The sequence below is a fragment of the Solenopsis invicta genome, chromosome 8 (assembly GCF_016802725.1).
Source record: "Solenopsis invicta isolate M01_SB chromosome 8, UNIL_Sinv_3.0, whole genome shotgun sequence".
In the NCBI taxonomy this organism is placed as follows: domain Eukaryota; kingdom Metazoa; phylum Arthropoda; class Insecta; order Hymenoptera; family Formicidae; genus Solenopsis; species Solenopsis invicta.
In genome coordinates, this window is record NC_052671.1 from 18,752,679 (window position 1) to 18,779,900 (window position 27,222).

The 27,222-nt window shown below is 34.3% G+C and overlaps 1 protein-coding gene and 1 long non-coding RNA gene across 3 annotated transcripts; both read left to right on the forward strand.

Annotated features, from left to right (window-relative positions):
- The first annotated feature begins 474 nt into the window (after positions 1–474).
- On the forward strand, positions 475–26,587 carry LOC105193323 (transmembrane protein 245). Of its 2 annotated transcripts, XM_026139396.2 has the most exons (9): positions 475–1,453; positions 11,201–12,199; positions 15,135–15,299; positions 15,377–15,575; positions 16,962–17,146; positions 17,218–17,318; positions 17,406–17,423; positions 21,173–21,475; positions 26,106–26,587. In XM_026139396.2, the coding sequence occupies exons 1-9, from the start codon at positions 938–940 to the stop codon at positions 26,302–26,304; spliced, it is 2,685 nt and encodes an 894-aa protein (XP_025995181.1). In that variant the 5' UTR covers positions 475–937; the 3' UTR covers positions 26,305–26,587. The 2 variants fall into 2 exon arrangements, with proteins under 2 accessions (XP_025995181.1, XP_025995182.1); XM_026139397.2 differs by lacking the exon at positions 17,406–17,423 and having other exon boundaries at positions 478–1,453.
- On the forward strand, positions 17,431–20,771 carry LOC120358482. Its single transcript, XR_005575422.1, has 2 exons — positions 17,431–19,980; positions 20,064–20,771. It is a non-coding gene; the product is annotated as an uncharacterized LOC120358482 (long non-coding RNA).
- Positions 26,588–27,222: the final 635 nt, after the last annotated feature.

Sequence of the window (27,222 nt, forward strand, 5' to 3'; positions counted from 1 at the left end):
ATCAGAGAGATTTCTTATTATTTAAATTCTCTTGTAATGAATTTTAACCGTTGGCTCGTTATTATTTAGTATTTATTCATTATAATTAATTATAATATTTCTATTTACAATTTTTTGTAATTAAACAACCATTGCATACAATACTTTTTAGATATATTAAAGTTACAGTTTTAAAAGCTCAGAGAAAACTATTTTTTTCCTATTTTTCTGTAAATTTTCTTGGTTATTAGGTGAATGTTTCCCATGAATTTTACCTTGGGAAAGAAACCAAGAAAATCCACGGAAAAATTAAAATTCTTCGGTTTTTTCCAAGCTTTTAAGATTACAATAATTAAAATATTATATGTACGAAGAATTTTTCTATACTTATAAAAGTAATGAAAATTAATTTTCACGCGAATAATCTGTAGTCGAATAAAAAAAAAAACATCTAAACTGGGGGTTAATTTTAATTTAATTTATTTAAAAAAATATTAACTTATCCTGTATCTATTTCTCTCCTATTGTCCTATTCTCTCTTTTTCTCTCCTATCCTATAAATCACATTTTTCTCATTCTTTTTTTATCTCGAAAACTTCCTCGAGCCGCTTCCTCACTTTCCCGATGCGCAAGCACGAACATTGGTTAGAATCAGCTGATTCGAATAACATTCGACTACACATGCAAGCATATCGTGATAGAGCGCAGTGTCAGTGATGGGCGTTGTGTGCAACTGTGCTACGCGATCGCGGTATGTACTCGTGGTTATAGTGCCTTGATGAGTGGTTAGCGTCGTTGATCGTGCTTTTTCCCTCTGTTTTCCGTAAGCATCATGCGTCTTTTCGTTCGTATTCGCGAAGGCGCACCAAGAACGGCTTGAAGCGTGCTCGGCAAAGTGACAAATCGAGTTATTATTATCGTTTGTTATATACTTAATCAACCGGCCGACTATATAACGATGGAGAACGTTCGCTCGCCGATGGATAACCTCTTCAACATGCTGTCGGGATTCAGTGTGGGCCAAGAGAAGGCCTTGAAGCAGGGAATCTACAACGCCGTCGCGCTCTTCTTCCTGTGCCTCGTCTCGGCGGCCGGCTACGGTCTCTACATTATCCTGAGTCCATTTGTCAAGCCTCTGATCTGGGCCCTGTTGTGCGGTTCCGTTCTCTTTCCGTTCAAGTGCACGCTGGTTACGACGGTGCAGTCTTGGTTCGCCAAGGTGGAGGTGTCGCAGACTCCGTTGATCGTCAACGTTGGCCTGCTGCCCGTACACATATTCGATAACGTCTCCGAAAAAGTGGGTTCCTTCCTGTGGACACATATCAAGTATATTGTCTGGGTGGTGTCACTGATTTTGCTGGTTGCGGGCGTGTATCATTACACTCCCTACGCGATAACGTGTCTCGCCTGGAGGTTGTTTCAAATCTTCAACATCGTTTTCGGATTTTTCATCCTAACATGCAACGTCTTTACGGTAATTTGTCTCATATTAGAGTTTTTCATATCACTCATTTACGGCAACTGGGTTGTATTGTAAATTTCAAGAGATTACATTATTTATACAATTATGTATGCGTTCTTTATTTGACATTATATACAGCACACAAACATTGAATTAACATTTTAGGAATGTTGACTTATAATAATTGCTGGATTGAGTAAGTTAATATTTTTTTTAACTTAATTAAGTTAAAGTTAAAGTTAATGGTTTATCAAATTAATTTAGTTATGTTAAAAGTTAGAGGTACAATAATCTATAGTTAAAAATTAAATTGAAATTAAATTAACTTAAATTAAAAATTAATTTTAAAAAGCTCTATCCGAGGGGGAATTCACAACCCAAAATTTTGTACACCAATGCCGATTTTTGGCATTGCTGTAAAACACTGCCGACAATGCTTATTGTTAGTCAATGCCTACAATGCCGTCAATCCTATATTAAAATTAAGGCAATGCCATGCAATTATGAACACTACCGCGTGCCCATTATCATACGCCAATGCCTGCACAAGAATTCTAAAGCTTTCCCGAAGTATTCTACACAATTATACAAAAAACTTCCAAAAATTTTATTTACGAACTGTATCTATACATTTTAATGTAATTGCACATTATTATGTGCTGTCTTATGCATATAACTTCAAACAATGGAACACTAAAAATAATAATAAAAATAATTAAAATAATGACCTTGATATTGTATTTGTTTGTAATCAAAATAAATTTTAAACATTCTTCTTTAAAAATTCTATACATTTTACTGTAATTGCACATTATTATGTGATGTCTTATGCATAGGTATACCTAACTTCAAACAATAGAATACTAAAAATAACAATGTCTGTTAAGTTAGCACCCCCACCACAAAAAATCGAAACGCCACTTATGCCAAAATTAAGTGCTTTTTATGTGCTAATTATGTACCCTATTTGAAATTTTTGTGCTCGAGCGGTTTAGCAGGAAAATGAGATTGAAGGTGGGGGTGCCAGCTTAACGTTAAGCCAGCACCAACTCATATAAATAATTAATAAAATAAAATAATAAATACACTAGAATTAAGTGCTTTTTATGTGCTTTCCAACGATATATAAATAAATGTTCGTACTCAATCTCTTCGACCAGAAAATCGTCCCGAAAGTACGAATACACATTAACGGTACAAGAGTAAAGTACGAGAAAGAAAGCAATTCTGAAACTGATTATAGGCTTAAAATATTCTCCTATTTATGTGCTTTCGAAATATGCAAGACCAGATTTTTGTGCTCAACCACGTGATCGAAAAACCGACCCTGAAGTGAGCACACCACCGTTCAGGTACAAGAGTAAACTACCAGAAAGAAAGCAATTATGAAATTGATTATAGGCTTAAAATATTCTTTTATTTATGTACTTTCGGAATATGCAAGAAAAAATTTTTGTGCTCAACCCCATGATCGAAAAACCGACTCTGAAGTGAGCTCACCACTCCCCAACCACTGACGACAATGCCGTCAATATTATAGGTCACTGCTTACTTTTTTCGGCAGTCCACTGCCGAAATTTTGTACACCAATGCCGGCTGTGAATTTCCCTTCGGCTCTATCTATTCATATCAAATTAGAAATTTATAAGTTTTTAAAGTTTGATTACTACTTGAAACAATTATGATATGCATCATCAAATTTAATATTTTATTTCTTCTAAATTAAGTTTATGTGAAATAACAAAAAAATATTTGTTATGCGAGAATATATTTTTTTATAATTTTTTTCTTTTACATAGATAAATGTTTAATTTAGGAAAAAGTTATGAATTAAAATTTATGTGTTTCAAAAATAATAACTATAATTAAAGTTAAAAATTAAATTAAATTAAAAGTGAACTATTCAGCTTTATTAAATTTTTAACTACTTATTATCCAGTAACATTGCAAATACTGAACGTTTCAAAATAGAGATTTAATATTAGAAAGACAATACAGAACCATCTAATGTTCCTTGAATTAATATCTATTGAATATCTTGTGGACATTGCAAATTAACATTTAAAAACATTATTCAATATTCATTCAATATTTATTCAATGCGTATGCAATAATATATATATATATATATATATATATATATATATACTCGTATATATATATATGTTATGTACATATTTATATTTATGTCGAGGGGAAATTCACAGCCGGCATTGGTGTACTAAATTTCGGCAGTGGACTGCCGAAAAAAGTAAGCAGTGACCTATAATATTGACGGCATTGTCGTCAGTGGTTGGGTAGTGGTGAGCTCACTTCAGAGTCGGTTTTTCGATCATGGGGTTGAGCACAAAAATTTTTGAATACTTCGGGAAAGCTTTAGAATTCTTGTGCAGGCATTGGCGTATGATAATGGGCACGCGGTAGTGTTCATAATTGCATGGCATTGCCTTAATTTTAATATAGGATTGACGGCATTGTAGGCATTGACTAACAATAAGCATTGTCGGCAGTGTACAAAAATGTCGGCAGTGTTTTACAGCAATGCCAAAAATCGGCATTGGTGTACAAATTTGGGTTGTGAATTCCCCCTCGATTTATGTTAAAATTAAATAAAATTTTTTTTACATTGTTGGAAAAAATTTAAATTTAAAAATATTAATTGTCATTATTTAAAATTAGTTCTTTTGCTTTTCTAAATTGTATTATGTGTGTGTACGAGCGTATATGCATAAAATACATTTTATGCGTATACGCTTGTACATACACATAATACAAAGAAAGTCTAGTTATTTAAAAATCCAATTTTAAATAATAAAAATTAATATTATTTTTTAAATTTAGATTCTTTTTTTGATATTTGTACGTTTATTACAGTCTATTTAATTTTTATGATAATGTAAAAAAATTACAATTTTAAATCTACAAAATTAATAAGAATCTTTAGTCAAGAATAGGAATTAAAATTTGTAATGTGATTGATAAAGACTAAGTAAAGTCGAAACTTGTCTCTCTGGATACTGTATTATTGTTAGTGGATACTTTAATAATGGTTAAATTAATATAAAAAATATAGTAAATTATGAAATAATACCTTTAATTTTTCTCGTCTTTGGTTTGTTCGGAAGTTATTCAGAATTTTTTATTTTTATGTAATTAAGATTGGTTTTATTAAAAAATTAAATTTGCATAATATTTTCTATTAAAAATTCTATTTTTTAATTACATCACATTATTACATTTTAAATAGATAATATGACACCAATAACATAAAATGATTAAATATTGACTTCAAACAATTGATAATATGCTGCTTGAGAAATCACCTCTGGACCCCCCACCAGCGAAAATCAAGTTCGCACTAGGTCAAAAATTTAGTGCTATTTATGTGCTAATTTGTTACCCTAGTCCGGATTTTTTTGCTCAAGCCGTTTAACAACATTTAAAAAAAAGGGGGGGGTGCAGCTTAATGGCAAGCTGGACCCGCCCATAAAAAATATATATATATACAGTAGCCCCTAGGCAAAAACAACTACGCTAGAATTTGTTGCTAATTTGTTGCTCTCATATAGGGCCAAAATAAATATAAAATTGTTTCATAAATATCATTATGCGTGGAGTTAGCCGCGCTCTATCATCCGTCACCTTATCTCTAAATAATTTGCTGCTTGCATAGTATTATACTAAATGATAATCAGAAATCCTACTACTAAAATAAATGCAACATCGGAATTAGTAGCTAATTATAACTTGTAAAAAAAATATTTGTTTATGCGATGCGCGTGCTTTCCACGCACAAAGTATCATTTTCAACGAATTGAAGCGAGCAAAAAAATCGAAATCATATACTAAATGATCGTTAGACATCCTACTACTAAAAGAAATAGGTTTTGGATTTAGTTACTAATTGTAACTTGTAAAAAAAATATTTGTTTATGCGAGGCGCGTGCTTTCCACGCACAAAGTAATTATTTTTAACGAATTGAAGCGAGCAAAAAATCAAAATCATATACTAAATGATCGTTAAACATCCTACTACTAAAAGAAATAAGTTTTGGATTTAGTTGCTAATTGTAACTTGTAAAAAAAGTGTTTGTTTATGCATTGTCAATTGATCTAGATAGATCGGAAAAGTCGGGTAAAGGTAAACAAATCATAAACATTAAAAAAAAATAAAACAGGTGACGGCGTGGCGCGCCGGGCCCTATGCTACGTGGCAACGTACGACACGACGCGACAAGTCGCCGCGCAATACGGAACAATAGGGACGCAAATAACAAAAAAAATAAAGTAAATAAGCCGTGCCCTGACCACATCTGCGAAGACTCCTTAAATAGTGTTAGTACCGTATTCACAAATAAAATTTACTGACAAGTTTGCGATGATTATTACAACACGAAGCACGCATTACACAGATAACTAAATTATCACTAACAATTTCCAGTTAGCAACAATTCAAGAAATTACACATTTAATAGTACGATATCTAAGGAACATTTTCATACAATATTTATGGGAGGCTCAATTTTGTTAATGATTGATACAGCGTGGCGAACATTCTTGGCACATAAAAGAATATTTTTTTTACAGGTTATAATTAGCAACAAAATCAAAAACGTATTATTTTAGTAGTAAAATGTCTAACGATCATTTAGTATATGATTTTGATTTTTTTGCTCGCTTCAATTCGTTGAAAATAATTACTTTGTGCGTGGAAAGCACGCGCATCGCATAAACAAAAATTTTATTTACACGTTATAATTAGCAACTAATTCCGATGTTGCATTTATTTTACTAGTAGGATTTCTGATTATCATTTAGTATAATACTATGCAAGCAGCAAATTATTTAGAGATAAGGTGACGGATGATAGAGCGCGGCGCGCTAGCTCCACGCATAATGATATTTATGAAACAATTTTATATTTATTTTGGTCCTATGTGAGAGCAACAAATTAGCAACAAATTCTAGCGTAGTTGTTTTTGCCTAGGGGCTACTGTATATATATATTTTTTTTATGGGGGGGTCCAGCTTGCCAGCTTAAGCTGCACCCCCCCCCCCCATTTTTTTAAAATGTTGCTAAACAGTTTGAGCAAAAAAATCCGGACTAGGGTAACAAATTAGCACATAAATAGCATTAAATTTTTGACCTAGTGCGAACTTGATTTTCGCTGGTGGGGGGTCCAGCTTAATAGAGGTTGAGAAATCATACAAATTAATATATTTTTTAAATTTTATATGCCTAAAAATTAATTTTTTACTTAATAAAATATATATATTATTTCTTTTCAATTTTTAAAAGATAATTTGTTCAATGTTATTTCAACGTAGCAACAACATTAACAATTAATGAAAAAAAATTAATACAGATTCAACATTAAAAAGTATTTAGATATGGGGAAGAAAGTTTACATGAATCTTTTAAATGTAGATAATACAAACAATGTAAATTATTATAAAATAGACAATTATTATAAATTTACAATAATGAAAATTGAAGAACTGAATATCATTCTCATTGTTTTTGATGAAATCTGAATGATTTCACAGGCACATAAGAAAAAAGTATTATGTCTGAGAGACTGCACCTACCTATGTTTCTCTATGTATTTTGACGTCTTGAAATCGAATTTGACTTCAGAATTGCTTCATCAGGTCAGGATTTTTTTTACCGGGCTGAATAGTGTGTAATTTTAAGGAACATTTAGCAATTTTTTGAGTAAAAAAAATTTTGATTTGATGGAACAATTCTGAGGTCATATTCGGTTTCAGAGCCTCAAAATACATAGGAATACATATTAGATTTAATCTTTCGGACATGACATTTTTATTGTATGTGGCTGTGTATAGCACCGAATATAATCTCAGAATTGCGCCATCAGATCAAAATTTTTTTTACCGGGGTGAATAGTGTAATTTTAAGGAATATTTGGCAATTTTTTGAGTGCAAAAAAAATCCTGACCTGATGGAGCAATTCTGGGGTCATATTTGGTTTCAGAGCGTCAAAATACATAGGTGAAATTTTTCGGATATGACACTTTTTTGTGTGTGCCTGTGTTATTATTTACATAGACATGGAGAATAATTCTATGACGAGAAGAACTTTTAACCCGTTGAGGTCACTAGGGGTCCAAAAGATCCTACGCTAACTATTAAGGGTACAAAGACCATTCAAAATCGAACAACCTTCTATGAAACTAATTTTTATCTGAAACTATACTATCTTGAGAATACATCCCTAAATTTTTCTTGAATTTTCTAATGAATTAAAAATTTTATGAATATTTTTATAAAAAGTCAAATTTTGTAGTTTTTTTTATTTGAATTTTTTTATTATGTTAAATTTATCTGAAAGTATACTATCTTAAGAATACGCACGTCCTATAAGTTAGCAGAACAAAGTGAGCAGAATCAATTCAAACTTATTTTTTTATTTGTTGCTTATTTGTTGCTAAAAAGTTGCCAAAGAAAAAATTTTTTGCTTTATTAATTTTTTTTTTAAATAATGTTCCGCTAAAAGAAGTTTAAGTTAGCGGGACAATACCCTTATATCGCAAAAATCATGTATGTGAAGTTAGCATATCAATTGTCAGCATATAAAAAAAAAGTGGAGTTTTCTTTGCATACAACCGAGTTCTATAGTTCCTGATAAGTTATAACAATAGTTCTGGTCATTTAGCATAAATAAACGGAAGTTGAGTAATGATATGCTAACTTCGCGCGAAGTCAGCATATCATATAATATTTTCAAAATTTAAACCAATGAATTTTATAGTTTTTGACGAGTTCTATAGTTCTAAAACATAGTTCTGACCATTAACTATCTCTAAATAATTAATAACAATTATTATCAGCATATCGCCCGTGCTAGAGTGATATGCTATGCTCCTGCGACAAGTTCTCGGCTTGTTCAAGATTTTAAACATTAGTTCTAAATCTTCTGACGATATTTCCGTACAGTTCTGACAATTAATAATCTCCAAATAATTATTAATAATTATTATCAGCATATCGCTCGTGCTAAAGTGATATGCTATGCAGAAACGACAAGTTCTCGGCTCGTTCGAGATTTTAAACAATAGTTCTAAATCCCCTGACGATAGTTCCGTACAGTTCTGACAATTAACAATCTCCAAATAATTATTAATAATTATTATCAGCATATCGCCCGTGCTAGAGTGATATGCTATGCTCCTGCGACAAGTTCTCGGCTCGTTCAAGATTTTAAACATTAGTTCTAAATCTCCTGACGATAGTTCCGTACAGTTCTGACAATTAACAATCTCCAAATAATTATTAATAATTATTATCAGCATATCGCTCGTGCTAAAGTGATGTGCTATGCAGAAGCGACAAGTTCTCGGCTCGTTCGAGATTTTAAACAATAGTTCTAAGTGTAGCTCTGGGCCCTGGGAACTACACCTACCGACCATCTAAGGTTATTTTATCAATATAAATCAATTGTTTCACGTATTTCTTTAGCATGTTTGGTATTGCTGGATTGCTAAAGGTTTCCTGTGAGTAATAAAATAAGTTTTAGAATGATATTTTAAATAAATAATTTGTTGTCAATAAATATATATCAAAAAATTGTGGTTTTTTTAGATTAAATTTATTTGTATAAAATGTTGCCCTATAATCTATACCTCAAAATCTCTATCTAGGGATTTTTGAGGTCGCTGACGAATCCGATGTAAAAAATTCAAAATTCAAAATGGTTGATCCAATAATATTGGAGGACAAAATTATTAAAATTAACTGGATTTGCTTGAAATTTGCTATTTAGGGGTTTTCCAAATCGTTGATTATTAATCTGATGTTAAAAATTTTAAATTTAAATTCAAAATGGCGAAAATGATACGGTAGACAAAATTATCAAAATTAACTGGATTTTGCTTGAAATTTGCTAAGAAGTATTTAGGGGTTTTTGAGCTGATTACGAATTTGATATTAAAAATTCACATTTAAAAATGGCTGATACAATATGACGGACAAAATTATTAAAATCGATGGAATTTGCTTAAACTTGTTATCCAGTCAGAAATAGTTCTTCGAAATGATGTCGAAAATCCAAGTTGAAAATTTTCGAAATTTTTATTAATTTCGATGAATTCTTGACTTCAATTTTGAGTAATTTTTGATTTTATTTGACATCGAAACGATATCGCTTCGAGGAGCTATTTTGATATTTTCCGAGAACATCCCGTCAAACACGAAAAAATAATTAATTTTTTCTTTTTAAAGAATTGTTTCTGACTAGGTAAAATAATTGAAAAATCGAGATTGTTTCGATATTGGTTCGAGTTAGGATTATTGTTAAAGGTATTTTTTGGTGTATTTAAGATAATAACACTTATTTTGATTAAATTTATTTTTTCAAAAATTGCTTTATTTTTATCGCTTTATTAAAAAACGATTATTTGATTAAAATTATCTAATCGGAGTACATATGCTTTGGTTAATTTGATCAAACACAGAAAGTATTTCATGCTGCAATAATTCTATTTCAAAATAAACATTGGAAGGAAAATATATAGTTTATAAACGTATGTAATAACTTTGGTATACAAAAAAGATAAAACTAGAAAAATCAGTTTCAGAAGAAAGACATCATTAGCTCTATTACTGATAAAAATTTTTCTGAGACATACTTTTTATACGAATTACAGAACATTTTTCAAAAATATTAAGTAATTAAGTTTTTTCTTTAAATTTTTCATGTATGCATAAATTCTGAAATATTCTAATATTTTATAAAAAAACTAAGAAATTTTCTAAAAACTATAAAATATTACAGAAATTTTGAAAAATTTTGGAAATGACTAAAAAATATCTAAAAATTTTGAAAATTATATTTAAAAATTTGAGATAAATTTATATACTCTGATGAAAACTTTTCTTGGAATTTTTCTGATTTTCTGTATAACATATTTTTTAGAATAGTTCTCAAATTTTTTAATGTAAACTTGGAATATTTAAAAATACACGTATACAGGGTGATTCAAAACGGATGGGTTCCAATAGCGCACGGTGCGATAGCCTACTAACTAATCATCTTGACTTATCTAACCCAACCTACGGAAAATCACTAGGTATCGGCCGTTGTGAGTGGCTTGTGTGCTATCGGGATGTGCGCTATCGGGACCCGCCGATTCAGAACGACCCATGTGTCCTTTTAAAGACGTGTTTTTGGATAAATCCTGAGACGATTTTTCCTGTACGAAAATTTTATCCGACTTTTACTTTTTGAATAATAAGACGATAAACTTAGCGAATAACGGGCTGTGTACACATGGTAGACAAAGGCGGCGCAACTCATCGTCCGACACGGGTAAGCGCCCGCGTTTGTGCAACCATTTTGTGCAACAATATATGTGTAGTAATATTAAGTTGAAAATAAAGCATTTTAGGATATACAATGTTTATTGAATCTTTTCTTCTTAAAATAATCTAAGAAATATTCTCTTCAAATTCTTATGTTTATTTAAAAATCACTATATGTTATATTATTTCTGTTTAATTTTTAATAGATAATAATTTGTTTATTGTTGTTTTGACGCTGTAGCAATATTATCAACCAATACAGATTTAAAAAATATTGAAAAAATATTTACAAGTTAACATTCAATATTACTTACGTCTCAAAACAATGTTTTTTCAATGTTCTATGCTGTATAAGATGTATTGGTCGGTATCCTATGGAAACACCGTGATGCTCGTTTCTTCGAAATTAGATTGTTTAATCGAATTTTGTCTTACAGGTTTCTACCATACTCGTTGGTTACTTGACAGCTCTCTATATTTACTGGTCACCGTCAAACTCAGTTCGCTTTCGCTACATGTCCTTCGTAATGTGGTTCATCATCAGCATGTACCTTTCAAGTATGGCGGGCGCTTACCGAGTCTTGGTCTTTGCTGCTCTGCAAATCCTGTGTGTGATAGGATTTATTTACGAGGTGGTACTCATTATGGATGCTCACGAATTGAACGGTAGACACCTGACATTCTCACAAGCAGCGCGTTTCGCTTTAACGAATGACTTTGCACCAAGCCCAGAAGAAGATAAGTCAGCTTCGTCGGAAGGCGATGAGCGGACGAACGACTGTATTCCTGAGGGAAAGAGCGTGGATACGCCGATTCGATCTCGCGGAGAAGCAGGAAGATCGGCATCCGCTGCCGACGCGACAGATATTGGGAGAATGCGTAGCGCACCGAAACTCGGCGTGAAGTCAATGTCCTTGGACACGGACGCCAGTCTATCCTCCGCAGCGGGTGGAATCCGTAACGTATATTCTACAACCCGTTCAATGTTACGCGATCGTTATCTGCTTGGCAAAATAAGAGCCGAATTGCGAACGTCTCTTGATATGCAGGATAATGAGGTCGACACTGACAAGTATATGTATGGAGCACTATATGCGTGTGCTAGCATGCTCCTTTGGAAACACAGGATGATCGCGCATGTTTTGGTGATCCCGTTGGCATATTACGTTGTCAAGCAGCTGGGCAGCTATTTCGGCTGCTGGGAAATGATATTCAGACATTATGACTCAACGATACAAACACTCAAGTCGTGGTGCATGGAGCGACATCAGGCGATCATACCCTCTAATATCAGAGGTCTTTATAAAGTAGGCATTATTGTGGACGAAAAACTGAGAAGTGTTTTGAAGAACTCTGTCAATGCAGTAGCAACTACGTCTGTGATACTCGGCTTGATTGTTTTTACTACTTGCGCATCTATTTTCATCACGATACAGGTATACAATCAATACTCGAGTATTTATTTATTTAAACATTGTTTTATTAAGCCCTGTGCATAATAGAGGAATATTAGATATTAGAAATAAGAATTAGAACTTTATAGGGAATTTACTTTAATCAAGTACCCCGAAGCGAGAGGCGATGATGCTTTAATTAAGCATCCCGAAATCACTCACTTTCATTTGCTCTAACCTACTCTAACCCTCTATAAACATATTTCAAAATAGTGCATTTTAGATCCTGAGTTAATTGATGTGAAGCGACAACATTCAATACTGTCAGTATTGACAAAATTTTAGACCGAATATCCCTATATTTTTACTCTATACGCTATAACACTTTGCACCTTTGCAGATACCTAAACAAAATCCATTTTTTCTTTATATTGTTTCTACATATTCCCTTTCCAATTCTCATACTTTCTTTGCCGCTATTATACCTTTTCCACATAACTCCTTTATGTTTTCCCTATACTTTTATTATTTAATATGAAATCTAAATATTTAAACGTTTGTACTTCTTCGATTTCTTCTTTACCAATTTCATTTTTTTTTAATTTTTTCTTTCCTTTTCCTATTAAAAACCAGCATATTTGTTTTGTCCGAACACAGTTTCAATTTCCTGTCTTCCAAAAAGCATTTAAACGTACCAATCATATCCTTTCTTGCCTCTCTATTTTTTGCTATCAACACTATGTCATCCATGTACGTCAACTCCCATCTCCTAATTTTCCCTATTACTACGTCTCCTATTCTTCTATTCCTTCATCTCCTTCAATTCCGCCAAATTAAACAAGACTCATCACACATCCTTGCCTAACGTCTTTTCCTATAGTGAAATTTTCCGTGACTCTTTGGTTCGTTCTTATACTGTCTGTGTTTTTTCATATATTTTCTATCAACTGCTCATTAATACTCATTTTCTTTATTTCACTTTACAGCACCTCCCTATCTACTTTGTCAAAAGGTGTCTTCAAATTTGCAAATAGCATGTACACTTTCCCGTCTTTTCCTCTTTTTCCTTTTTTCCTTTGCATCAGGTGATTTAGGACGAAAATGTTGTCCATTATTGACCTGTTTTTTCAAAAGTATGCTTGGCTTACCAGAACCAAGCCACACTCTTCAACTTCCTGCTCCAGTCTATTTCTTATAATTTCCGCATAAATCTTGTACGCCAAACAGAATAGACATACCTCCGTTTACTAACTTTTTCTCTTTTGCGTCTCTTATATAAAGGCATAATTATGCTCATCCTCCAATCACCTGGAATCTCTCTTGTATTCTAAATCTGTTTCATCATCTTCACCAGCCTATTCCATAGTTTCTTCCTTACGTATTTCCATGGTTCCGTCGGTATTTCATCTATTTCTGTTGCTTTCTTGATCTTCATTTTCTTCAATGCCCTCTTTACTTCTGCTTCTTCTATTTCCTCTTCTAGCTGTACTTCTTCCAACCTATCCCTCCTCTCTATCGGTTTTATCTCCGAATCGTTAAGCAGGTCCATAAAGTATTTCTTCCATTCTTCTTTTTCTATTTTGTTATCCATACTCTACTCCCTCCCCTTTTTCTTCACTCCCTTTCATATCTTTCTTCCCCTTCCCGACTTATCTGAAATTTTATCTCTCCTCTTCCTTATTACTTTTTATTATTTTCCCTTCTTTTTTCCTCCTTCCTTTCGTCCTCCCTCTTTATTTCTTCCCACGGTCTCAAAATGTCTTCAATTCTTACTCTACCAAAACCTATTTTTACCTATACCCCTTTCTCTTTCTGTTCCTTTCCCCATCTTCTCCTTCCTTAATCTTCTCCTGAATTCTCCTTGCTCCCAGCTCAAATTATTTTCTAAAAATATCTTTTCTCATTTTAGTTTCGACTTATTCATCATTATTTCTCTCTTCTTTTCCTCATTATCAAGTTTTATTACACTTACTTCGACTTAACCTACCACTTATTATTCTACATTCTATCTCTACTATCTTCTCCTTGTTTAATTCTTCTACCCACTTCCTACTCCCCAGTTTATCGTTTTTCAATTCTTTGGATAGTCGAATGCCTTTTAATGTATTGTTATTTTTCCTTTCCTCCCTGTCTCTCTCTGCTATCTACTTTTTCAGTCTTTCTATCATTTAGTCCACTCTCACTACCTTTCGATGTTAAGCTTGTTCTATTACTCTTAATATGCTTCTTTTATCCTGATCTCCTGTTTCCTCATTTATCATACCCTCCTCTATACCTTTCTTCCTCTTGCTTTCTAATTCTACTATCTTTTCCTTCAACTTATCTATCTTTTATTCTTACCTTAAATCCATCTATCTCTTCCCTATATACATTTCTATCCTTCTTTAAAATTTTCAATTTTCACATTATACATTTCATCAAGTCTTTCCATTCACTCTTTTCTATGTCTTCAGATAGCCTGAATATTACCTTCTTTCCGCTTTCCTTACCCTTCTTGGTTCATTTCATCTGCTTTCCTACCTTACCGGCCTTCTCGCTTTTCTTGCCACCTCTTTGCCCAGCTTATACTACTTTCCTATTCCTTAATCCTTTATCTCCGCAAATTCTTATCGCTTACCTTCTCCAATTCACCTTCTTTTCTACCTCTCCACTTCTCTTTCTCACGCCTTCTTACTTTTACGCTTTTTCTATTATCAGAGTTTTGCACTCTTTCACATACCCGCCTGCTACATGCAACCGCTCTTTTTTACTCCGCCTAACCATGTCTTAGGATGCGAAGCAGTTTTCAGCAACTGTTTCAAAAACTGAGGAACGCTCGTGATTGGTTCTGCTCTCGTTCTGCGTTACACTATTCCGCTCCATGGGTTTGCACCCTTACTGCCCTTATTATAATATCAAGTTTATTTAAATTTTATAAAAATTTTATAAAAATTTTTCTATTGGTCCTTACTTACAATTAGTTCCATCTGTTTATTAGGTTTACGCGGAGGGTTTACATCTCATTCAAGTAACAGGTGAAATATTGAATTCCACTTTTATGAATAATCCTGATATTGATTGGGTTCCGGAAAAATGGGAAGAATCTGTTAACAGTGTTTTAGATAATGCGTACACGTATGGACGAAGCGCTATATCAGATGGAGTAAGATTTACTTTGTTTACTTTTGTATTTTCACATGTGCGAATGTTAAATTTCCTTATCTAGCGTACTCAATTTAGATTCGAGGTCTCGTGAAAGATCTTGAACCAGTGAAAGCGGAGCAGATGGAGAAGAAAGTCTTGGAACTTTGGGATCGTCTCTATCAAGCATGGATGATGTCAAATATGGATTCAGATCACATAGGTCCTACTGTAGATTCTATGTCTGCGTACTCTGCTTGGGAGAATCTCAAAGAGAGCTTTGGAAAGACACCTCTACGTAAATATTTTACCTCAAAATTTTTATGAAATTTAGCATTATTTGTTACGTTACGCTTTTGATTCGCTTTTTTCCCATGTAAAATTATGTTAATTGAATGGTTTCTTTCAAAAATCAAACAAATAAAAGTTAAATTTTTTGGAAACAAAAAATCTCTTACCTTCAAAATAGTTTATTGCGTAAATATAATTTTTCTCTGTAATAGATATCATATGATAGATAAGATTAAAATTGAAGGCTTTAATTAACGCTAACTCCCACACATATTTTTGGTTACTTTCCTCTCTATACCTATGAGTTTGTGGAACCTTGTAACTTTGACATGCTATATCTCTGAATTAAAAGCAAATTTTTTAGTTTATAATCAGAATCCGGTTCTTGGTGGCATTTTCTCCTACTCCGCGCGCCGCGAAAAGCAGGATGTGAATCTCAAATTTTGTACACAACATCCAGCGCGGCTCTCTAGCTCATTAATTTTCGTTAAATTTCATTATTTGAACAATGATAGATAAAAGCTAGTAATAAATAAATATATAATATTATTGTAATAATTAGTTTTCAAATTATATTATAAAGAAGTGATAGCAATGTAAAAATAATCGCATAGGTCCGTTAGATTTATGTGTGGGGAGCTACAGTTAATATTTTGAGGACTCATTTAAATAATAAAATTTCTCTGGACTTATTTGGTTTCTGCGAAAATTTTACACATTTACTACTTATTTATCCCACATATCTTTATTTACATTTGTTTACATTTGTTTATAACATTTACAATAATAAACGAAAGAAATATGAAAAAGTAATATTATTTAAAGTCTAAAGTAATAATTTTTAAATTTATTTACAAAATTTTACAAATAAAACATTTTTTTATATAAAAAACAAAAAACAAAAATTAGAAGGACTCCCGAGATTAAACAAATTAATAACAGACGGTTAATGAGAGTCAAAACGCTGTTGTTGGTGCTCGTCAGTAATTCCATGTTTATTAACCAGCTACCATTAGAAAGGTCCAAATATCTTTTTATATATTTTTGTATAAATACGATATAAATATGATAATTTTTGTCTGGATATATAATAGATATAAGAACAAAATTTTAAGTTTTAATTAGTATTTTGAAGATCTCATTAAGAAAACAATATCACTGAACTGTTTTCTTTTTGCGGAAATTTTATATTTACTATTTATAATATATTTTTTTGTTTGAGTCTTGTTAGATCAAAATTATTTACGATGTGACACTACTAATAATAATTTGACTATATCTATATTTAAAAAAACGTATTAGTTTGGTTTTTGTGAGAAGCCTTATAATTCTACAATTCTAGTGATCATTTTGTACATAATATAACAGTGAAACGCTATCCCTTTTTTTTTAGATTTATTCAATATGACTAGTATACAAAATTTTGCCAAAGAAAATATTGGCATTTTGATGTCAGTACTTGATTCCGTTTGGAGCATCGTCAAAGGCAATATGTCTGTGATATTAACAGTTTTCACGGAATTGTTCTATATTGTACTTATGAGTGGATCAGCGGTACTCAATTTTGTACTCAGCACGGTATGCAAGATATTCCTAAAACGTTTTATAGAAAAGAAAAAAACATCAAATGTAACAATTTGCTATTTCAGGTTGTGTTCTTTACAACTTTATTTTACTTGCTCAGTTCCAGCGGTAGAACTTATAAACCCATCGAATTGACAACAATGTTTAGTCCTATTAGTTGTCACAGGTAATTATCTAACATCTGAAATTTTATTTGTATGTTTTCTTTTTATGTAACATTTTAGATTTTATAGAAATATTTTTTTTTAACAAGCACGCTGCATGTAGAAGGGTAAGTTAATTTTCATATAATGATTGAGTTAAGAAGCCTTTCTTCTTTTGACGCGAGGAAACAAAGCTGTTTTTATGTGTTTTATTGTTGAAACAATTACTCGATTTCAATTTTTTACGTTTATTTTATCTATTTTCAGTAATGTGTAAAATAAGAATTGTGAAAATATATTAAATTGTTTAAAAAATATAAAATAATGACAAAGATTTCTGAAAAAACTGTGCACGATAGCTCCAAATAGCTTGTGATTAATTATTATTTTTTATTTATTTTGGCGTCTTTATATATGTCTACCTTTTCTTTGGTAACAAAGGGGAAATCTAAACCCCGGACTGGCTAAACATATGTGTCGGATTCACCACTGACGGAGTGTTCGGCGCTAACGAGCTGCATGGATCCGTCTAGCGACTCCCATTGACCAAAACCCCTCGGACCCACCTCAGTCGGGAGAGGGCTGGATGATGACAGACATCGACTTCACGCTCGCTCTCGTGCTTGGAGCGTAACTCCTTGATGTAGCCAACTTTTCAAGTTAGGGGACGAGCTTAAAGGGATCCAGCCGAAATATGTCAGCTATCAAGGGCCTTCATTTATCCCCACAGGGCAACGGTTATATCTGATCCCTTTCACTGGGACAAGTCCTAGTGCTCACACCCGGGAGGTACTTCTATCCGGGCCCAGTTAGAGTGGTAGGACTGCCCACCAATTAGCTTAATAAAAAACTGAAAAATAGGCAGAGCCAGGCACTCAAGTACCGTATCGTTCCTGAACTACAGTTCACAAGGTCCATCCAAACCCGTGAACTATTGACCCATATAATCAGGCGAGCTGTTGGGCGACAATACCTCGAAGACATATCTAACAAATGTATTCGAATTCACGCTTCTCGTCCTCAGCTAATACTGAGATTGAGAGAGCTATGAGTTCACCCGATTGATCATAACGCAGATCTCGCATACGCCAGCAATCATTGAGCTATTGCTCTCCTGACCAGCGTTGCTGGTCCATCACACCTTAACTGGAGAATTCCTCTCTAGTGAGGAACTTTTTAGGTCGGCTATATATACCTCATCCATCCATTTTTGCTGCAATTGCTCTGCTAATGACTAACGCCTCCCCAATTGAAGCAACAGCAACTCCGATTTACAAAATCCGGGCATCGCTGCTGCACATTAGGGCCAGGCACTTGGGCACTTTTTCAGGAGCTCCACACGAGCTAGTGTTCAGTCTATTTGCATCTTTTCATCCAGGGTGAGTTTAACTCCCATAGCTGCAGTGCGCTGCACGATAACAGCACCCACGCCACGGTAGAAAAAAACCTTCTTTGCTTACTTTAATTTTGGTGCTGCGAAGCATCTTGATGAAGCGGCGACAATAATTGTCATCTCAGGGATTGACTCGTTGAACTCGGCTATGCGTAGTGTATACACCAGCGGCAATTTCTTTGCCTGGACGACTTCCAGAAGGATGCTCTTATTCATGGCTCTGTGGAGATACAGGTCAGGCATTCCACATCCAACTGTGGGAACGCGCCTCGTTTGTTCTCCTCATTACTTCCGTATAGAACAGCGCATCCCTAAAGATGATGATTGAGACCATCGACGTCCGAGGAATGTGCTTCCTCAACTCTTTCGCAGAGAGATCAGGCTTTTTTTGCCCGATATTTCCTACGTTAACCTCTTTAGAAGAGGAAGAAGAGGCGCTAACAATAGCTGACTTTTTCCCCTTCTTTTTCTTCTTTAGGTTATCATCAGTTTTCTAGTCGAAACTTGTTGGCCCCGAAGGAACAATAAATTTAAAGCCAGAAACGTCCTCTTATTTACAATGTTAGCGAAGGTTAGCACTCACGAACACAGGATCGACCCAAACTGACCCACACTGAGATACCACTACGGTTGAAGAGGCCCTGAGTAGGCATCGCTCCTCTTCTTTCGCCTCTACCTTTTCAGCCTTGGACCAGCTGAAACATATACTGCTCTAACCGGCCGAGCCTCATGTTAAAGAACTTTATGGCCGCCATAAAGTGTGATGTCCTTTCTGATATTAGAGGAGTGAGCCTGATTCCGTTTGATCCTTGTTAGCCACGCATCTGCCATCGTAACCAAGTCGGCGGACGTGGCGCGCTCAATTGCCTCCAACTAGTGGTCACGCCGTTAATCGGGAGTGAATATTGTCGACGAGATTCCAATGCGCGGACGCGGCGCATGTCCTCTTTCTTGTCCGATGTCTACAATTCTATAAGTTAGGGCGAAGTCGTTTCACCCTAAACCACGCCATTAGGATCTCAACGATCCTGTTCTCAGTGTTGAAACTTCCGACAAAGGGGACGGGGATCTGAAGAGGTTTTGACCCATTTAATCGAGGTTGACCTCGGGCCCACTTCCTATGAATTTCAGCTGGGGCGAGGCAGAAATCGCCCGGAAGTTTGATTTTCATCTCTTTCCGGTTTTCAGTGTTGTTCGGCTGCATGAAATGCTAGACATCGACGGATGACTCGGCCCGGGGAACCTCATTATTGTTGACATCGTCACCACCGATTCCACCCCCTATCCTTAATGTAAGCGTCTCCGTACTCGCTGAGCCAGAATTCACGCAATAAGGAGTTAAAACCAATTTTCCCTGAATGCGAAACTTCTCCAGAGACCACTAGTATTGGACAATTACTCTCAAGGAGGAACTCATGTGAACATCAGCTCGTGTAAAATCCGGGTGCATGCGGTTAAGCACATACCTGAGGATAATCTATGAGCGGCACGCGGATCACAAAGGGCTACGGTAAGAGTGACCGGACATCCAAATCCAAGAAGCCACACAAATATGTTATTCTAACGCACCGCCTCGGAGATCCCAATTACATTTATGAACGATGCAGCAAGACATCGATATGCGCTGTTTCTAGGCTCGTAAACAGTCAAGTATCAATGAACACAGACAAGCTGTGATCATTGACAACATGTGGGATTTAACGGTGGCGACGATCTGCGTGTCAATCCGGCAGAGAGCACCCGATCATCCCCGCACACGCATAAACAATGAACGTGGATACATCAAGAAGGCTTCTAGGAGCGCGATACGCAGGCTTAGAGCCATACCATCAATTTCTTATAGAGGTTGTCTTCTCACGGCCCAGACAATGAAGCCAAGGTCCCCGATTCCCTTCCGAAGAAGAGAATTACGGTGTAGTGGCTCAAGCATTTCGGATTTGCTAATACTCTTATCTGGAGGCTCCAGAAGCTTTAAATCCTTGAGTATATGTCTATCTAAGACATGAATTTTTTAAATTTATGAAATTTTAAAAACAAATATTTTTTATTGCGATAAAAAGATTAATAAATTTAAATAAAAATACACAATTCTAACTTTGAACATTTTGCCAATTTTTAAGTTTTCCGTAAAATCCAAAGTTTTTATGCCTCATCTTAATAAATAAAGTAAAATTTTAATTTTTTATTTCAGATTTTATCCTGAGTATCATTATTATATTCATAGCTTTTTTTTTAAAGCGCTTGTCATTATTTTTTAGACAAATTTATAGTTTTTAATAATTCTTATTTTCCATATTGTTGAAGATACATAGAATAAACGTATAAAACTTGAAATCGATCCATCATGTAATTAAAAAAAATTATAAAGATAGTATTCTTTTCACACATCAAAATCGAAAAAATGCCTTAATATTTACTTGAACATTATTAATGTGAAACTACATGATATCGCGAAAAAATTCAAAACAATTTGATTTTGTCCAGGTTTGCTGTGGCACTACAAGAAGCGGTAATCGGAGTATTTGCGGCCACCTTTAAACTCGCTTCCTTCTTTGGCATGTGGACATGGTTCATACATAATTTATTCCAAGTGAAGATTGTCTATCTACCATCGGCTCTTGCGACGATGTTGGGAGCAGTTCCTTTCTTAGACGCATACTTTGCCTGCATTCCGGCTACCATAGAACTTTGGTTCACTCGTGGATCGATGACCGCTATCACTTTTTTTCTCTTCCATTTTCTCCCGTGTAACATAGTAGTGACGGAATTTTATAAGGAGATTAAAGGGTAAAATTTTGCTTTATAACTTGTTAAGGAGGTATAATGCTCTTAGATTGTATTTATTTTAGCGCTCACAATATTTGCATTTTATCCTTGTTTATCAAATATTTAAAAAAGACAAGTGCTGTAAGCGCTAAAGCAAACACAGCTTTAAACGGGTCAAAACAAAACCTAACTTTGCGAATTTTTAATGGAAAAATAGAAAAAAAATTTAGAAGTCGAGTTTATTCCCTTTTAAAAATTCATACTTTTTTTTATTTAACTATGAATATTATTCAAAATAATATAAAATGCTGTTGTTTTTCACGTTTTCCTAAGTATTTTTTTCATATTTAAGGAAAAACGTTATTTACAGTGACTATAGGACACAATAAAAAGCAAAATGCTTAAACTTTATAAAATTAAAATATGGATCGAATATTGGATCTAATATGGGTCTTGATAACCGTTTTTCGAAATGTTGCGTTTAAATAAAATGGCAAAATCAACATAGCAATTTTTATTATAAATTTTGTTAGTTTTTTTATTAAGATATAAAACTAAGCATCATAAAAAAATTCAAGCATTAGTTTTTAATGTCAAAAAAATTGTGTAAAATTGCAAATCGATCAAGTCATTTTCAAAATATAGTGATCATGTTTTGAAAACATGGCTTGAATAGCAACGCTTTTTATATAGCGTAAAATAACATAAGAATCGCAAATAACTAAAAAAATAAGTTCTTAAAAGTTATTTCAAATAATCGTTGTATACGATCTGAAGAGAGACTAATAATTATAAAATAATTCCAATCTGGAGACTTTTGTGGCCGTTGATATCGTTAACCGAGAAGGTTTCCGGATGGATGCCACGTGCGTGTTGGGCACTTTGCCGAAGTTTCGCAAACATTGCAGCTTGCATCATCAGGGCTGAGAGCTCCGATACTGAGCTCTCTTCGGTTGTGGTGGTCCCTATATATCCCCATTGCGCCAGTCGGGAGTGGGGGGAGGGGTTGATTGGCCAGCTAATCAGAGTGTTTTGATTGACCGGCCGGTCAATTAAAAAACCCGGGAGAACAGTATGCCAAATAGTATTTACTTGAAGGCCTTTGTCGCGGTTGTCAGGATGTTTCAAGATTTTCAGATCTTCCCGATATTTTCTGGCGAAGTAGCCTTGTGACGGGGCCAATATGGTAGACTTATCATACTGCACGACATGTCTAGTTTTTATCCAATATTCCGCCAAGGCTGATTGCGAAAAATGGCTGTATTTGGCACACCTTTGATGTTCCTTGATCCGTGTACTGATCTTCCTCCCGATTTCTCTTATGTACACTTTTCCGCAGACGCAAGGTATCTTGTATACACCTGTTGTTTCCAAGCTTGATCTTTGAGCCTTGGGATCCTAGGGAGTAATTGAGCAATTTTCTTCTGGGGTTTGAAGATTACTCTGATGTTGTGCTTACTCAAAATTCTGCCTATGCGCTCTGTTGTACCTTGAAGATACGGAAGGACAGCCGTCATTTTCCTTACTCTTTCTTCATCCAGAGTTTCGGTGTTGTTGGGACTGGAGATCTTGTTCTTCAATTTCTTGGTTCAATGTTCTTGCTGTTATACCCATTCCTAGTCAAGGTCTGATTAAGATGTTGTAACTTCTTATTCAGGAACGTTGATTCAGAAACTGTGAGGGCTCTGTATACCAATGAGCTGATAACTGAATTCTTTTGTGACGGATGGTGATGAGAGGTTGCGTGAAGATACCGTCAGTGTGGGTTGGTTTTTGGTAAACCCGATGGCCTAAAGTACCATCTTCGTTTCTTCGAACCAACACGTCTAGGAAGGGAATTTGGTTCTACCTCCATTGTGAACTTAATGTTTGGATGTTGGGCGTTAAGAAAAGCGAGGAAGGATGTGAGATTTTTTTTGCCGTGGCTCCATGTGTCATCTATGTATCGGAACTACGTGGAAGGTTTGAGGGGTGCGTTATTCAGAATTTTGTTTTCGAGATGTTCCATGAAGATGTTCGCAATAATGAGTGAAACACAGGGGATTCTATTCTTGCACCAGAGGTTTGTTCAAAGAACTTTCCTTGAAACTGGAAGTAGGTCGAGGTTAGGCAATGTTCTATTAGTGGGAAGAGGTTAGCCGGAAGTTTGTCGGACTTTTTGATAATGTCCAACATATCCTGGACCGGGACATTTGTGAACATTGAAACAACATCAAAACTCACCAGGATGTCGTTGGGTTTTGTTTTGATTTTTGTAAATTTTGTTCACAAAATCAATAGAATTTTTGATGTGAGATCCATTGAGATTAGTGAATTTTTGAAGTGGTTTGGTGAGGTAGCGGGCCAACTGGTAGGAGGGTCCCCCGATATTGTTGACGATAGGGCGAAGGGGGACCGATTCTTTATGAATCTTGGGGAGGCCGTAGAATCTGGGAGCCGATAATTCCCGGGGGGTAAGGTATTTAGTAGTTTCGGGAGGGAGACCTTCTTGAGCAGAACGGATGTTTTTCTCTCTATGGTGGATGTCGGGTTTCGTTTCAGTTTTCTATAAACGCTGCAATCCGAGAGCATAGCATTGACCTTATTACAGTAGTCTTCTTTGTCCATTACCACTCCTTTCCTTTATCTGCCGGTAGAATTAGAATGTTATTATTTTGTCTCAAATTCGGGATTGCCAAGCGTTTTTCTCTGCTGATGTTTTGGCTGGATGGTTTAGCCTTGTGGAGGATGTTGACTGCTCCTTGTCTAATGTCGTTGCTTGCTTCGGGTGGGAGGTGGAAAATAGCCGTCTCAATTTGGCTGATAATTTCTTCCGTAGGAATGCTCGTGGGGGTGACGGCGAAATTGTGTCTTTTTGAAAGTACCGACACTCGGGATGGTAGAACAAGAGAACCAAATTCCCTTCCTAGACGTGTTGGTTTGAAGAAACGGAGATGGTACTTTAGGCCATCGGGTTTACCGAAAACCAACCCACACTGACCGGTATCTTCACGCAACCTCCCATGACCATCCGTCACAAAAGAATTCAGTTATCAGCTCATTGGTATACAGAGCCCTCATAGTTTTTGAATGAGGATCTACAACATCTTAATCAGACCTTGACTAGGAATGGGTATAACAGCAAGAACATTGATCAGATAACCAAGAGATTGAAGAACAAGATCTCCAGTCCCAACGACACCGAAACTCTGGATGAAGAAAGAGTAAGTAAAATGACGGCTATCCTTCCGTATCTTCAAGATACAACAGAGCGCATAGGCAGAATTTTGAGTAAGCACAACATCAGAATAATCTTCAAACCCCAGAAAAAAATTGCTCAATTACTCCCTAGAATCCCAAGGATCAAAGATCAAGCCTGGAAACACCAGGTGTGTACAAGATACCTTGCGTTTGCGGAAAAGTGTACATAGGAGAAGTTGGGAGGAAGATCAGTACACGGATCAAGGAACACTAGAGGTGTGCCAAATACAGCCATTTTTCGCAATTAGCCTTGGTGGAACATTGGATAGAGACTGGACATGACGTGCAGTATGATAAGTCTACTATATTGGCCCCGCCACAAGGCTACTTCGCCAGAAAATATCAGGAAAGTCTGGAAATCTTGAAACATCCTGACAACCTCAACCGCGACAAAGGCCTTCAAGTAAATCCTATTTGGCATACCGTCCTCCCGGGTTTTTTAATTGACCGACCGGTTAATCAAAACGCTATGATTGGCTGACCAATCAACCCCCACCCCCGACGGGCGCAATGGGGATATATAAGGACCACCACAACCGAAGGGAGCTTAGTATCGGAGCTCTCAGCCCTGATGATGGAATCTGCAATGTTTGCGAAATGTCGGCAAAGTGCCCAACACGCACGTGGCATCCATCCGGAAAGCCTCTCGGTTAACAATTATAAAATAAATTATCAAAAATTTTTTTAAGATTGTCTGAAGGCTATTTTTTAAAATAAAACTATATAATTTTTTTATCTAAAATTTCTCTAATTCTGCACTTAAAAATATTAGGATAAATGTTTAATTATTATTACACACTTCCATTATAAATTATTAATTTACAATTAGTGCCTTATTTATTATATGATTATTAAAATACCGATGGATGTAAACACGAAATCTTAGCGTTTATGTTAATTTTGTTAATTTATATTTGTTTTTAATGGTTGAAGAGAACTTGGCAAACATTTGTAATTGTTTACAGTATATACATTTAGAAATTAATTAAAGGAAATAATCTTATTCATTGATTGGGCTTTAATTTTATATTATTTGTAAAAAAAAATTATGTGTAATTCCATTTAGAAAAATAGAGTTGACCTTTATGTAACCTTGAAAAATCAATTTTTTTGAAAATTATTTACCTTCTTTCATATCATACAACTTTTATTTGCAACTTTTTTCCATAGTGCTTATTTTTTGTCATTTGCGATTTTCACGTTACGTGAATCATCTGTATAATAATTTAATAAAATTCAATGTTAAATGAAGATTAATGCGATCTTCACAATGGATTAAACATGACTTCTATATCTCTTTCCATTTTTTCACAAAAAATTCATAAAATTATATCTTGTTTAAATGCATATACCTCCTTAATATATATTTTCCACTACGTATTTTTTTTTTCATACATTTTATTTATTTCAGTGGCGGGCATCCTTATCTGACGGGCCTGTCAATAGCAGGTGGAATCTTTTGTTTAGGTGTAGAAGGAGCAATTTTTGGTCCTTTGCTCCTATGTTGTATCATGGTTATTATCAATCTAAGTAGACGTTACCTGCATTCGCCTGAGGAGGAGATACTTTCGACGTATCACGAAAGAACTTCGGAATACGAGTCAAAATAACATTACGATTTTGACAGAAATGAGTACCTCTTGTTAATGATATCAAGAGCTACGGGCTTGGCTCCAGTTTTTACTAAAGATTAAAAGTTTGATATTAAATATCTCACGAAAGTTAGCACTGTGATGGCTGGACTAAACATGCAGTGCAAATACAGACACAAAAGTCATGCTTTTTATACTTTTATGTGATAAGAGAACTAACACAGAAAAATCTCTCAGCTTACGCTTATTAGATGTACAGATATTTATATCGTATAAATAATCAAAGTAATTTATGTTTTTATTTACGTGTTCTTAATACAATTCTTTATTTATGACTTTAATTTTTAAATGACAATAGATTTTCAGTCTTCCTTCTATCGAGAATTGTATAAATACGGATAGTATTGTTATGTACATGTACATTACAATTTAATTGAAAGATTTCCTACCAAACAATTAATTTTCAGAAAACAAAAAATTTCTCATTTTCACACCATTTATTGTGTAAATATTGTGATAATTTTTCTCTAAACATAATAAATAAAAAGAATTTTAATTAATATTCTGAGAACTCATTAAAAAAAAAATTTCTGAACTTGTTTGGTTTTTGAAGGAATTTTATATTTACTATTTATTTTTTTATATTTTACATGTTTTATGACATTAATAATGATAAAGATGACGAAGAAAATTATTTAAAATATAAAGTAATAATTTTTTCACTTTTTATTTATAAAATTTTACAAATTATTCTTAATGAAAATATCCTTTTATATTTTTTTGTATAAATGATAATTTTTCTTTGAATGTAAGATAATAAAAATAAAATTCTAGACTTTGTTTAATATTTTAACGATCCATTAAAAAAAAATAAAAATAAAAATTAACACTTGCCTGCGAAAATTTGCGGATGTAATGAGATTAGATAATTTTTTT

Coding starts and splice junctions, on each gene's coding strand:
- LOC105193323 (XM_026139396.2), top strand. CDS start 938: ATGGAGAACGTTCGCTCGCCGATGGATAACCTCTTCAACATGCTGTCG. Junction 15,300..15,376: donor GAAGCGCTATATCAGATGGA/GTAAGATTTACT, acceptor TACTCAATTTAG/ATTCGAGGTCTCGTGAAAGA. Junction 17,147..17,217: donor TCAATTTTGTACTCAGCACG/GTATGCAAGATA, acceptor TTGCTATTTCAG/GTTGTGTTCTTTACAACTTT.